Source organism: Jatropha curcas, chromosome 9, assembly GCF_041381405.1.
Source record: "Jatropha curcas cultivar XTBG-Jc1 chromosome 9, XTBG_Jcur_1.0, whole genome shotgun sequence".
Classification (NCBI taxonomy): domain Eukaryota; kingdom Viridiplantae; phylum Streptophyta; class Magnoliopsida; order Malpighiales; family Euphorbiaceae; genus Jatropha; species Jatropha curcas.
Window position 1 is genome coordinate 2,064,605 of NC_143159.1, and position 12,077 is coordinate 2,076,681.

General features: G+C 38.6%; 3 protein-coding genes and 1 pseudogene across 6 annotated transcripts; all 4 read left to right on the forward strand.

Moving 5' to 3' along the window:
• The first annotated feature begins 185 nt into the window (after positions 1-185).
• LOC149493428 (zinc finger protein GAI-ASSOCIATED FACTOR 1-like) lies at positions 186-3,993 on the forward strand. Of its 3 annotated transcripts, XM_089725692.1 has the most exons (5): positions 186-972; positions 1,072-1,262; positions 1,363-1,759; positions 1,858-2,048; positions 2,746-3,993. In XM_089725692.1, the coding sequence occupies exons 2-5, from the start codon at positions 1,121-1,123 to the stop codon at positions 3,504-3,506; spliced, it is 1,491 nt and encodes a 496-aa protein (XP_089581818.1). In that variant the 5' UTR covers positions 186-972; positions 1,072-1,120; the 3' UTR covers positions 3,507-3,993. The 3 variants fall into 3 exon arrangements, with proteins under 3 accessions (XP_089581818.1, XP_089581817.1, XP_089581819.1); XM_089725691.1 differs by having other exon boundaries at positions 186-1,262; XM_089725693.1 differs by having other exon boundaries at positions 186-1,262; positions 2,755-3,993.
• A 1,183-nt stretch (positions 3,994-5,176) lies between these two features.
• On the forward strand, positions 5,177-7,454 carry LOC105633762 (cytochrome P450 734A6). Its single transcript, XM_012216416.4, has 4 exons — positions 5,177-6,021; positions 6,141-6,385; positions 6,468-6,837; positions 6,939-7,454. Exons 1-4 carry the CDS (start codon positions 5,512-5,514, stop codon positions 7,356-7,358), a joined length of 1,545 nt encoding a protein of 514 aa, XP_012071806.1. The 5' UTR covers positions 5,177-5,511; the 3' UTR covers positions 7,359-7,454.
• A 142-nt stretch (positions 7,455-7,596) lies between these two features.
• On the forward strand, positions 7,597-9,646 carry LOC105633918 (cytochrome P450 734A1-like; annotated as a pseudogene). The gene is made up of 4 exons (XR_016322440.1): positions 7,597-8,160; positions 8,258-8,502; positions 8,579-8,942; positions 9,032-9,646. The product of XR_016322440.1 is annotated as a cytochrome P450 734A1-like (transcript).
• Positions 9,647-9,781: 135 nt separating this feature from the next.
• On the forward strand, positions 9,782-11,786 carry LOC105633761 (cytochrome P450 734A1). The gene is made up of 4 exons (XM_012216414.4): positions 9,782-10,319; positions 10,410-10,654; positions 10,735-11,098; positions 11,202-11,786. Exons 1-4 carry the CDS (start codon positions 9,831-9,833, stop codon positions 11,613-11,615), a joined length of 1,512 nt encoding a protein of 503 aa, XP_012071804.2. The 5' UTR covers positions 9,782-9,830; the 3' UTR covers positions 11,616-11,786.
• Positions 11,787-12,077: the final 291 nt, after the last annotated feature.

The following is a 12,077-nucleotide window of genomic DNA, read 5'->3' on the forward strand; positions in this document are numbered from 1 at the left end:
ATAATTGGATGCGGGACTATGGTCCCGTGAGCGTTAATCAGTGAGCTGGTAAAGAAAATTGGACGAGAGTTTGGACAAATTCACGAAAGAGCCACTACAACAACAAGGACAAACCGTAATATTGTCTTGTTCGGTGCTCATCGATATTCCACGGCCCTTTGCGATATTCAACTCTAAAAAATAATGTCTCGAAACAGAGCACATGACGCTAAACTAAACATATAAACAAAATATTCGGTTTTGGTTTCAGTTTTTTTCTCATTTCTGTTCTTATGGAAAACCCCAACCTGTCCTTGCTTTCTAGCAGTAAATGGAGAACAAACCATGGTTACTATTGTCTTTCTTTTTAGTGCTTCAAAAGGTTCTCAAAAAAATAGGCAGAGTCTAATAATTTAAAAGAATTCCTTAGCTTTTTCACTCTCCGCTAAACGACACGCACCGCCTAGTCCGATTTCTTCCGACAAATGTCAGCAACTAGCATATTGTGACACGTGGACGGTCAGATTTTATTGAGCAGCCAGGAGAAGAGAGTCGTAGCTCAGGCATACGCCTTTAACCATGGTTAGAGGAACTGGTCCTGGCTTTTAACTATAGTTATTTGGCGCCGCTTTAACTCTTTTTTTTTTTTTTTTTTAAATTACTTTCTTCACTTCATTCAAATCTCTCCTCTCTCTGCCTTCAATGTTATTGCTTCTGTATTTCATTATCCTTCTCTCTCTGCAGAGCTGAGTATGAACCGAAGCAGCCGCCTTTTGGGACCACGAAACTCCGGTAATCGACTGAGTTGAATCGGTGTTTAGTTTATCTTCATTGTGAGAGAGTCAAGAGAGCAGCCATAATTTCGTAAACCTTAGCTCTTTTTGTCTTTTCATCTCTGGTATTATCTAATTTTCCTTTCCAGAGATACCAAAACATCAATTGTTGTCAATCCGTATTTTGTTTCCCTAGAATTCATTCATCCAGAATATTCAGGTGTAGTACACTACTTTGGTTGGGTTCAACATTTCCATTGGTAGTTGAGCTTTTGAATCGAAACCCTAAAGCCTTTTTTTTTTAACGCCTGATTCTCAGAACTGGAAGTTGCTTTGGAGAAAAAATTTAAGTCTTTGAAGGAAAGAGCATGGTGGAGATTGAGAATTCCTCACTCATGACAGTTTCTAATGCTTCCGGAGAAGCTACGAGTGTATCCTCTTTTGGTAATCAAGCTGCGTTACTCCCAGTGCCGCCACCAAAGAAGAAGAGAAATCTCCCTGGAATGCCAGGTAAACCATACATATTTACCAAACGTAACTGAAAAAAGATTTAATTTTTCCCTCGCTGCTTCTCAAGTATCTTATTTTTGCTTTTTATTATGTGTTTCAGATCCAGATGCTGAAGTGATAGCTTTATCGCCAAAGACTCTATTAGCCACAAATCGTTTTGTGTGCGAGATCTGCAACAAAGGCTTCCAACGGGACCAGAACCTCCAACTTCACCGCCGCGGACATAATTTACCGTGGAAGCTAAAGCAGCGAACCAGTAAGGAACCACGCAAGCGGGTCTACGTTTGCCCAGAAAAATCTTGTGTTCACCATAATCCAGCTAGAGCTCTGGGCGACCTCACCGGAATCAAGAAGCACTTTTGCAGGAAGCACGGGGAGAAGAAGTGGAAGTGTGAGCGGTGCTCGAAGAAATATGCAGTACAATCCGATTGGAAGGCCCACATGAAAACTTGTGGAACTAGAGAGTATAAATGCGATTGCGGCACTTTGTTCTCGAGGTTCTGAATCTTGTTCTCTGGTTCTTCCTTATAAATGCTTCTTTTTGACTCTTGTCTTCTTTGTTACTGATGCTGCTCTTTTTGGTTTGGGAGTTAAGGAGGGATAGCTTTATTACCCACAGAGCGTTTTGTGATGCCTTGGCGGAGGAGAGTGCGAGGGCCCAAACCCTAACCATTATCGGTAAGGAGGGGAATACGAATATGAAGAGCGTTGTAGCTTCACCACCACCTCCACCTCTTACGCCATCTACTACTGTTGTATCTCCGGGTCTGTCAGTCCAAAGCTCAGGTAAAAAATAACTTATAATATATTTAGGTCTGATATTTTAGTTATTATATACATGGGTTGTCTAGTTGTACGTACGTAGGTCAAAGATAGGATTTGAACTTAGCTGCATAGTATTCAAATTCGATCTTTTTTTTAATTTATTTTATCGTTTTTTGTCGTGGATTAAGAGTAGATGGAAGATTTCATGTGTTACCTACTGGATTTTTGGTATTTTATAATTCACTGTTTGTCTTTTGTTGATGTCGTTCTCTAATAGATTAACAAATGTGTTAGGTGCCTTGATGTCTTTTATATGTATATATAAAAATAAAAATAAAAATATAATATATATAAGTGAGAGAGAGAGAGTTTGGTAGTAATTGTTAATGGGGGGGAGTTTGATGTGATTATCACGGGCACTGGGAACACACTCAGGTTCAAAAAGCTCAAAGATCGAAAAGCTAATAAAGGGATAGAGATTTAAGAGAAAGGACGCCATAATTGCTTCTCGCTTTTTCTTGCTTTCGAGTTCAAGCTCTCAAACCTGAATTGCTAGCATCAAATCTTTTATCATACAAAAAGTACCCTCTTTTTCCTGCCTCTCTTTCTTTGGATTTAGATAACTCCAATCTCTCTCTAACTGAAGTTATAATATTTTTCTCATAATGCTTTTAGTTTTTGGGTCTTTTTTTCTTATCTTTCTCACTTCTGGTCATAGAATTAGCAGAAAATCCAGTTGGACTTTCAGCGGCAACACCAGCAACTACATGCTTGGCGGCTACAGCTACAAGTACCAGCTCTACAACCTCAACTAGCAATGTATTTGCCAGTGTATTCGCATCTTCAGCACAAGCAGCAATTTCCCAACCATCATCAACTTCGTTCTCGAATCTTCTTTGCTCCTTTACAAACACAGATTGCCCAACTACAATACCGACACCTAGAGTCATAGAACCTCCCTCTCTCTCACTTTCCTCTTCTCTTTATCTCTCCAATAATGCCTCCCTTTTTCCGGAGCAAGACCATCGACACTACACTCCGTCTCCTCAACCTGCCATGTCTGCTACTGCATTGCTTCAAAAAGCAGCACAAATGGGTGCAACGACATCAAACGCATCATTTCTCCGCGGCTTTGGGTTACCAGTATCATCGTCTTCCCCCGGTCAAGATAGCAATGGAAATCAATGGGACATGAAGCCAGATACCCATACTGTAGCAGCTGGACTTGGCCTTGGACTCCCATCTGGAGATGTTATGATGGCTTCATCTCAATTGTTTGTGAACAAACCAACCACACTCGATCTTCTTGGGCTAGGCATAGGTGCTGGCTCTGCTTTCATAAATTCTTACGGTGGCAGCTTCAATGTAGCAGCCGCAGCTGCTTCTGCTACTCCTGCACCGTATGGAGGAAGGAGGGGTTGTGAAGAGACATGGGAGGCTGCAACAGAGAAAAAGACAAATGGGTCAGCTCCGCATTAGAAAAGCTCCACTAGACACCCAGGTATTTTTGTCACGGGTGAAAAAGTTGAGCCCTCTCTTTCTCTCTCTCGCTTTATACCATTTTGTTCTTCAAGAATCAATAGGGAAGGCCAGAGAAAAACCATAGAGTAGTTTCTTTTAATAGTAAGGACCAAGATCACCTTCTTTTTTCTTTTCTTTTTTTTTTTTTTTTTTTTCTCATTTTCTTTTGTCTTTTTTTTTTTTTTTACTGGTATAAAATATTTTATGTATACTTTTGAGGGACCCAGTCGCTTTTCCTTTTAGAGGCGAGTCTTAATTAAAATCTGAGGAAAAAAAGAAAAGAAAAGAAAAGAAAAGAAAAGAAAAGAACTTGTATTGTACGTGAGGAAGGCGTGTACAGTGAACTCGTGTATTTAGTATTTGCTAATGAGCAAAATTAGCAAAACAGCAAATGTAAGTGGAACTACCTATTAGTAGTTGTTTCCTCTGTTTCGTTTCTTCTTTCTCTCCGCTGCCCAATTTCCTAAAGACTGCTAATAAATTAATTAAATAACAGACTCCAAAACATTATCCCATTTGTTAATTGTGTTTGATGACCTGAAAATTACACGCGAGTTAGATGACGTGGTGTCTTAATTAATTGGAGGTAGCTGTAACAGGCAAAATATGAAGTCAAAGAGGTGGGGTCAAGCAGTCAAATATTCTTAGTAACTAAAATTTTTATATGAGCTCTTGGTCAGACTTCACACCGTGTAATAGGTAATGTATTGAATACGGTGAGTTGGCGACAGTCTTCGTGTCATAACGTGTGGGTCCACATTTTATCATGGTGCGTGGGCCTATTTCCTATGCTATTGCACTATCAAATCTTAGAATTTCAATCTTTCATATTTGAAACACGGTATGGTACATTAATGCAGCTGCCGATAGACATTTCTAAATAGTACCTTGACAAATTTACAACATTGTAAGAGGAGAAGGAAATAGAAATATTTGGGTAAAATTTTTGGAGAGATTCAAATATGCATCAACTCTTCACGCCATAGGAGAGCAGAGCACAGCTGATGCACCCCCCAAAGGTTTTTGAGTGCATGCAAAAGTCTATATATGAAGGAAAAGAAACACTGTACACGAAGTTAGTGGGGAATTTTAATTTTTTTTTTTTTTTTTTTTATAAATTTCCACATTTGATGAGTCTGTTAGCATGAGCGTAATGATGATGAGGGAAAAAGAAACGAAAGAAACTTGGTCGTTCATTATTTTTGTTGTTATGATAGCAAATAAAGAATGGACCTCACAAAATAGCAGCAACCTAATCGCAAGAACATCAAAATCCAATTATTAACGTGGACACGCAGTCTTAGATTTAAAACTGGAACTTAATTATCGTGGATCCCAATACTTTACGGCTTCACAATGTCTTAACAACGTGGGATTACGTTTGCATTTGTGCATTCGTCAAACTTTGGCTTAGATTGGGCACAGACTTTTTTAACCCAGACATTTTCTCTCTCTCTCTCTCTCTCTCTCTCTTTTACTGAAGTTAGAAGAACCTTTTTTTATTATTATTATTAATTTTTATTGGACGTGCTGCTCTTTCAATATTTACTATTAAAGATACCTAATTATTGTCGCTTAATGGGCTAGCTTAAAAATGCAAGATAGGAGCTTTTTCCAAGACCGATAATCTCTCCCAGCGTAGAATATTTAGCCATGATATGATTTAGTAGCAAGTGCGTGCGTGTAAACGGAAAACAGCCAGTTAGTATCCTCCTCCTTTCTAACACTATATGCATATATAATGCTTGTCTAGGCGTAACGTATACTTGTTTGTGTGCCGGTTTGAGGTTTCCGCTCTTAACTGACGCACTCCATGACTTAAGCCTATGTAGCAGATTGTCAGCAACTTAAAAAAACATTTTTATAACATCAAATAGGCAGAATCCCCATCAAATCCAAATCAACCAACCTTGTATTTATCACTTTTAATTAAACACCATCTCATCTCTTTCTCTCTCTCTCGATGCTTCTTTTTCATTCCATTGTTCTTCGGATTCTCATCTTCTTACTACTCATCTATATCCTCAAATTGATACACTCGATCGTATGGGACCCGTTAAGAATCAAAATTCACTTCAAGAACCAAGGAATCAATGGCCCCAGCTACCGTCCTATTGTTGGAAATTCGGCGGAGATCCGCCGCATGTATGCCGAGGAGCAGACAAAGTCAACGTCGACGTTGTCAATCAGCCATGATATCCTTCACCGAGTGGTTCCATTTTACCATCACTGGTCCCGGATGTATGGAAAGACGTTCCTCTACTGGTTCGGGTCAAGACCCAGGTTGGTTATATCCAACCCGGATTCGATTAAGGAGGTTCTGATGAACTCGGGTAATGGGGTTTTTGAGAAGGTTCCGCAGAATCCTCAGGCTAAGTTGCTCTTTGGAGATGGGCTTGTTCAGCTCCATGGTGAGAAATGGGCTCTTCATAGAAGGATCTCAAACCAGGCTTTTAGTATGGAGCGGGTTAAGGTAAGGATTTTCTAATTCAAAGGAAGTTCTGGTTACTACAGGTGCAACAAATTCATATACTGCAACTTCGATTCAGAATTTGCTTTGAATATTGAGACCAAAATGGTTTTGTTTGATAGGGATGGGTGCCAGAAATTGTGGAGAGTACCACGAAGATGCTAAAAAAATGGGAGGAAATAAGAGGAGGTAGAGATGAATTTGAAATAGAAGTGAATAAAGAACTTCATGAACTCTCTGCAGATGTTATATCAAGAACAGCTTTTGGAAGCAGTTTTGAAGAAGGGAAACGCATATTTGCGTTACAGGAACAGCAAATGCATCTTGCCTCTCAAGCTATAAGAAGTGTGTACATTCCAGGATTCAGGTGATCATCTGTTTAACCTTCTTGTTCAGAGTTAACTACAGGGTTCGGGTGAATATTAAATTAATGTTTCACTGACTTGCAGGTTTTTGCCTACCAAGAAGAACAGGGAGAGATGGAGATTAGACAAGGAAACTCGTGAATCTATAAGGACATTGATCAAGACTAGTAGCAGCGCGAGGCAAAATTCAAGAAATCTACTTAGTTTACTACTTTCTTCATATAAAAATAATCAAAATGGGAAGGAAGAGAAATTAACAGAAGAGGAAATTATAGATGAATGCAAGACTTTCTACTTTGCAGGAAAAGAAACTACTGCCAATCTTTTGACTTGGGCACTTGTACTTTTAGCAGTACATCAAGAATGGCAAGACAAAGCGCGCCAAGAAGTGTTTCAAATCTGTGGAGGAGGGAATGAGTTTCCTGTTGCTGAAAATCTGAATAACCTTAAGATTGTAAGTTGAATCCATTAATTACTTCTGCATTCAAACTAGGAATAGGGGGCTTCTCTTCTCTTGCCTTCATAAAGATTTGATTATTGGGCATTTTCTAACAGGTGAATTTGATAATCAACGAGACGCTTAGACTCTACCCTCCAGCTGTGAGTCTAACGAGACAAGCAACTAAGAGGGTTAAATTAGGGAGACTTGATATTCCTGGAGGGACGGAACTTTATTTGCCACTTACTGCTATCCACCATGATACTGATATATGGGGAGAAGATGCTAGTGAGTTCAATCCCTCGAGGTTTAATGAATCTAAAAGGCACTTGGCTTGGTTTTTCCCATTTGGATTAGGCCCCAGAATCTGTGCTGGTCAAAATTTAGCCATTGTTGAAGCAAAAATTATCCTAGCCATCATTATCAGACATTTTTCTTTTGTGCTGCCACCAACATATGTTCATGCTCCTATGCTCCTTGTAACCTTGATGCCCCAATACGGTGCACAGATCATCTTTAGCAGAATTTCAAGTTGAAATTTTTTTCTTTGTACCATTTCTTGTTTTATCTTCTGCGGAAGCAATGTAAAACATGAACTATCATAAATACAAATGTTCTAGTCTTAATAATTATATGTCAAATTAAATTTTTACTTTGTTGTGTTTGATTGATTACCGGGTTAGGTAGCACGCATATTCTATGATTTTCTATATAGAATTGTATCCCTCCGACTAGATTACCTGCTGCTATTATTTTAAATTACTACATCTCTTCAATAATGGCATTTCCAAGTTCCTTTTAAACAGCTGAAAAAAAAAACTATCTTTTGTAGTTTATCAATTCGTTTTCCTCAATTATGTTTGCCGCGATCTTATTCTTCTTGCTTATTCTTCTTTTTCTCTTGAAATTTGCGCATTCAATATTATGGGTTCCAAACAAAACTGAACCCCAGTTCCGGAAACAAGGAATAAGGGGGCCAGGCTACCGGCCGATGTTTGGAACTTGGCGGAGATGCGGCGTATGACGGCGGAGGCTCGGTCAATACGGATGGCATTAAACCACAATATCCTCTCCCGTGTGTCTCCATTTTATGAAAAGTGGTCAAACGAGTATGGAGAACCATTATTGTACTGGTCTGGGACGAGACCAAGATTGGCAATAGCTGAATCGGGGTTGATTAAAGAGATTCTCGTGGATACGAGCGGGGTATTTGTAAAGCCTGATATTGACCCCTTGTCTAAGCAGCTCTTGGGAGACGGACTTGCTGCGTTGAATGGAGAGAAATGGACTGTTCATCGGAGAATCACTAATGTCGCCTTGAACATGGAGCAAGTTAAGGTAGATTTGAAAATATATCATAAGTAAAAGTCATAAACAACTATATTAGTATATACAAAAATCAAATTGCATCTGATACCATCTATTTATTTGCAAGGGGTGGATTCCGAAAATTGTAGCCAGTACAGTAAAAATGTTGGATAACTGGGAAGAGAAAAGAAAGGGGAAAGACGAATTCGAAATGGGAGTGCACAGAGAACTTCATAATCTATCAGCAGAAATTATTTCAAGAACACTTTTTGGAAGCAGTTTTGAAGATGGAAAGCATATATTTAAGTTGCAAGAAAAGCAAATGCAGCTTGTCCTTCAAGCGTTGAGAACTGTTTACATTCCAGGCCTCAAGTAAGATGTCTAATTCCCAAACACTGAATCAAGGTTGAATAGTGCCTTTATTTCTAAATTCTTCATGTTGTTACAGGTTTTTGCCCAGCAAGATGAACAGGGAAAGATGGATGCTGGAGAAGGAAATCCATGGACTGATTCGGAATCTAATTGAGATTAATGGCAAAGAAAGAGAGAACTCAAGAAATTTGCTTAGCCTGTTAACATCTTCCTATAAGAATCGTGATGGTAAAGATGAGAAATTAGATATCGAGGAAGTTATTGATGAGTGCAAGACTTTTTACTTTGCAGGAAAGGAAACGAGTGCTAATACTTTGACTTGGACACTGATCCTTTTGGCAATGCATCAAGAATGGCAAATCCAAGCCCGGGAAGAAGTAGTTCGAGTTTGCAGAGACAAAGAGCTTCCCACTGCAGATGTTCTTGGTGAACTTAAGATTGTAGGTTTAATTTTAAACTAATCAAATTACTCTTCCGTGTCATATGTCTACTCAAAATTTTGCTGTTGCTTTTATATCTTAAAAAACAGCTAAACATGATACTGAATGATACACTTCGGCGCTACACTCCAGTTGTTGGGTTGGTCAGGCAAGCAACCAAAGATGTTAAGCTGGGGCACACTGAAATTCCTGCTAATACACAACTTGCCTTGGCCATAAACAAGGCTCATCGTGACACTAGGATATGGGGTTCAGATCCTGACAAGTTCAATCCTGAAACATTTAGGGAAGCTCGAAAACATTCAGCCCTGTTTTTCCCATGGAGTTTAGGCCCTAGAATATGTGTGGGACAAAGCTTGGCCATGGCTGAGATGAAAAATTGTTCTAGCTATCATAATTCGGCATTTCTCTTTTGTGGTATCACCAACATATGTTCATGCTCCAATAAATTTCCTGACTGTACTGCCTCAGTATGGTGCTCAGATCCTCTTCAGGAAAATCTGAAATCGATGACTTCCCTGTGTTGTTTGATATGCTTGTTTTATTTGCTATAGAGGAATATTTTCATTTTATAGTTTATTTTTCTCCTAAAGAAGTCATCAACAGCGTGTCCAAAGCCTTTTTTTTATATGATGGTTAGGTTGCTAGATTGTATACTCACTGTGGTCCAAAACTATAAATTGCTATATAGTAGTTGGGATGCATCTTTCAAAATTTGTAAACTATTATGTAAGGACAATATCGTCTGTATAAATCATCATTACCATCAAATGAATAATTTTTAGCCTGTATTATGTACACAACAAGCCAAAAATTAAGTTTTCAGAGAATACCGTAACATCTATATAAATCAGATTACAAAAAACATTCATCATTTTTTGAGATTCCATGATGATGGATTTCATATTTGTTATGATCTTAGCTATTCTCTTTCTGTATCTCTTAAAACTTGTATACTCAATATTGTGGGTTCCTCACAAAACTCAAAGGCACTTCAGAAAACAAGGCATCCAAGGTCCAGATTACCGTCCGATCATCGGGAATTCATCAGAGATGAAACTCAAGAGAGAAGAAGCAAAGTCCAAAGTATCAGATGACCATAGCATCCTCAACCGTGTGGTTCCTGCTTATAGTACCTGGTCTAGAATGTATGGCAAAAACTACCTGTACTGGTTTGGAACCAAGCCTAGGTTAGCAATAGCAGATCCGGGCATGATTAAGGAGGTTCTTATGAATACAGGTGGGTTATATGAGAGGTTAGATAATGATCCCTTGTCCAAACAGCTCTTAGGGGAGGGACTTCCCGAGCTTAGAGGTGAGAAATGGGCTGTTCATAGAAGAATCAGTAACCTGGCCCTAAACTTGGAGCAAGTGAAGGTGATATTTGAAATGATTTAAGTATTTGGATTTGATATTATAGTTATTTTTTACTATTGAGATTTTGAGATGCTATTTTTTTTTTTCCAGGGTTGGGTGCCAAAAATGGCGGCTAGTACTATGAAGATGCTTGACAAGTGGGAGTTAAAAAGAGCTGGAAGAGATGAATTTGAGATTGAAGTTCACAAAGATATTCATAATCTGTCAGCAGATATTATATCAAGAACAATTTTTGGAAGCAGCTTTGAAGAGGGAAAACATATTTTTGAGTTACAAGAACAGCAAATGCACCTTTTCTTTGCATCTCTAACTAGTGTCTATATTCCAGGTTTCAGGTGACTTATCTACATTAACTCAACTCACATGCTTTGTTCTACTTTCAATTTTTAACTTCAATTTAAAAGTTAAAAACCAGGTTTTTGCCCACTAAGAAGAACAAAGAGAGGTGGAGAATAGAAAAGGAAATTCGGGGATCGATACTAAATTTGATAGAGGCTAACAAAACAAGTGCAGAGGATTCAAGAAATCTACTTAGTCTGTTAATGTCCTCCCATAAGAATCATGATGGTAAAGAAGACAGGTTAGAGGTAGAGGAAATTATAGATGAATGCAAGACTTTTTACTTTGCAGGAAAGGAAACAAGTGCTAATACTTTGACTTGGGCACTTATCCTTCTAGCAATGCATCAAGATTGGCAAACTAAGGCCAGAGAAGAAGTCATTCTTGTCTGCAAAGAAGATGAGCATCCTACTGCTGATAATCTTAGCCAACTTAAAATCGTAAGTCAATGTCTTAAGTAGCTGCTGTTTTTTCTTTTGCTCAAGTAAATTTCCCTGCTTATATTTAAGTCCATCTCTTAATTCTAAGCTCTTGCTGCAACAGATAAATATGATAATAAATGAAACGCTTAGGCTGTACTCTCCGGTGGCAATGCTGATGAGACGAACCTGCAAAGATGTTAAGCTGGGGGGAGTTGAGATTCCTAGAGACTCACAACTTGCTCTTGTCACAATTGCCACCCACCATGATCTTGACATATGGGGAGAAGATGCTGATAAGTTCAATCCTGATAGATTTAGCGAGCCTCGCAAGCATTTAGCCTCCTTCTTCCCATGGGGTGTAGGCCCCAGAATATGTGTGGGTCAAAGTTTTGCTATGGTTGAAGTCAAGCTTGTTCTTGCAATGATCATCAGGCAATTTTCTTTTATGCTGTCACCTACATATGTTCATGCCCCTCTGCAGTTTCTTACAGTGCAGCCTCAACATGGAGCACAGATACACTTCACAAAAATCTGAAATTGATGAGTTGCTCAGTTTATTTGCTGCATCTTTTGTTTTTCTAATAAAGAGGGTGATCTGTAGATAATATTGTGTAAAATGTATTCTAATGATTTTCTACATAGCTTATTAACGAATGATTTTCGTTTTCTCATAAAATGATCTAAGTTGCAATTGAAAATTTATATATAGATAGACGAGCATCTGTTTAGCGCATATGTAAACGACAAATCGTTTAGCATATTCGGATCCGGGTTTCATCAAGCGGCCAAGAAGCTATAGATGCGGTTCGTGCGAGAATTTACGCTTGAAAAATTGCGAACGCTTTAGTAAAAAAAAGATAAGAAAAGAGATTGCGAACGACATGAATGACATTCTGCCGTTTGTTTGGTGAACGACTGACTATTCGTGTTAAAATATAGGAAGTTTCTGGCGATTTACGGCGTACTTTAACGGAGTACTCATTAGTCATTTCCAACC

Coding starts and splice junctions, on each gene's coding strand:
- LOC149493428 (XM_089725691.1), top strand. CDS start 1,121: ATGGTGGAGATTGAGAATTCCTCACTCATGACAGTTTCTAATGCTTCC. Junction 1,263..1,362: donor AAATCTCCCTGGAATGCCAG/GTAAACCATACA, acceptor TATGTGTTTCAG/ATCCAGATGCTGAAGTGATA. Junction 2,049..2,745: donor TCTGTCAGTCCAAAGCTCAG/GTAAAAAATAAC, acceptor TTCTGGTCATAG/AATTAGCAGAAAATCCAGTT.
- LOC105633762 (XM_012216416.4), top strand. CDS start 5,512: ATGCTTCTTTTTCATTCCATTGTTCTTCGGATTCTCATCTTCTTACTA. Junction 6,386..6,467: donor GTGTACATTCCAGGATTCAG/GTGATCATCTGT, acceptor ACTGACTTGCAG/GTTTTTGCCTACCAAGAAGA. Junction 6,838..6,938: donor ATCTGAATAACCTTAAGATT/GTAAGTTGAATC, acceptor ATTTTCTAACAG/GTGAATTTGATAATCAACGA.
- LOC105633761 (XM_012216414.4), top strand. CDS start 9,831: ATGATGATGGATTTCATATTTGTTATGATCTTAGCTATTCTCTTTCTG. Junction 10,655..10,734: donor GTCTATATTCCAGGTTTCAG/GTGACTTATCTA, acceptor GTTAAAAACCAG/GTTTTTGCCCACTAAGAAGA. Junction 11,099..11,201: donor ATCTTAGCCAACTTAAAATC/GTAAGTCAATGT, acceptor TTGCTGCAACAG/ATAAATATGATAATAAATGA.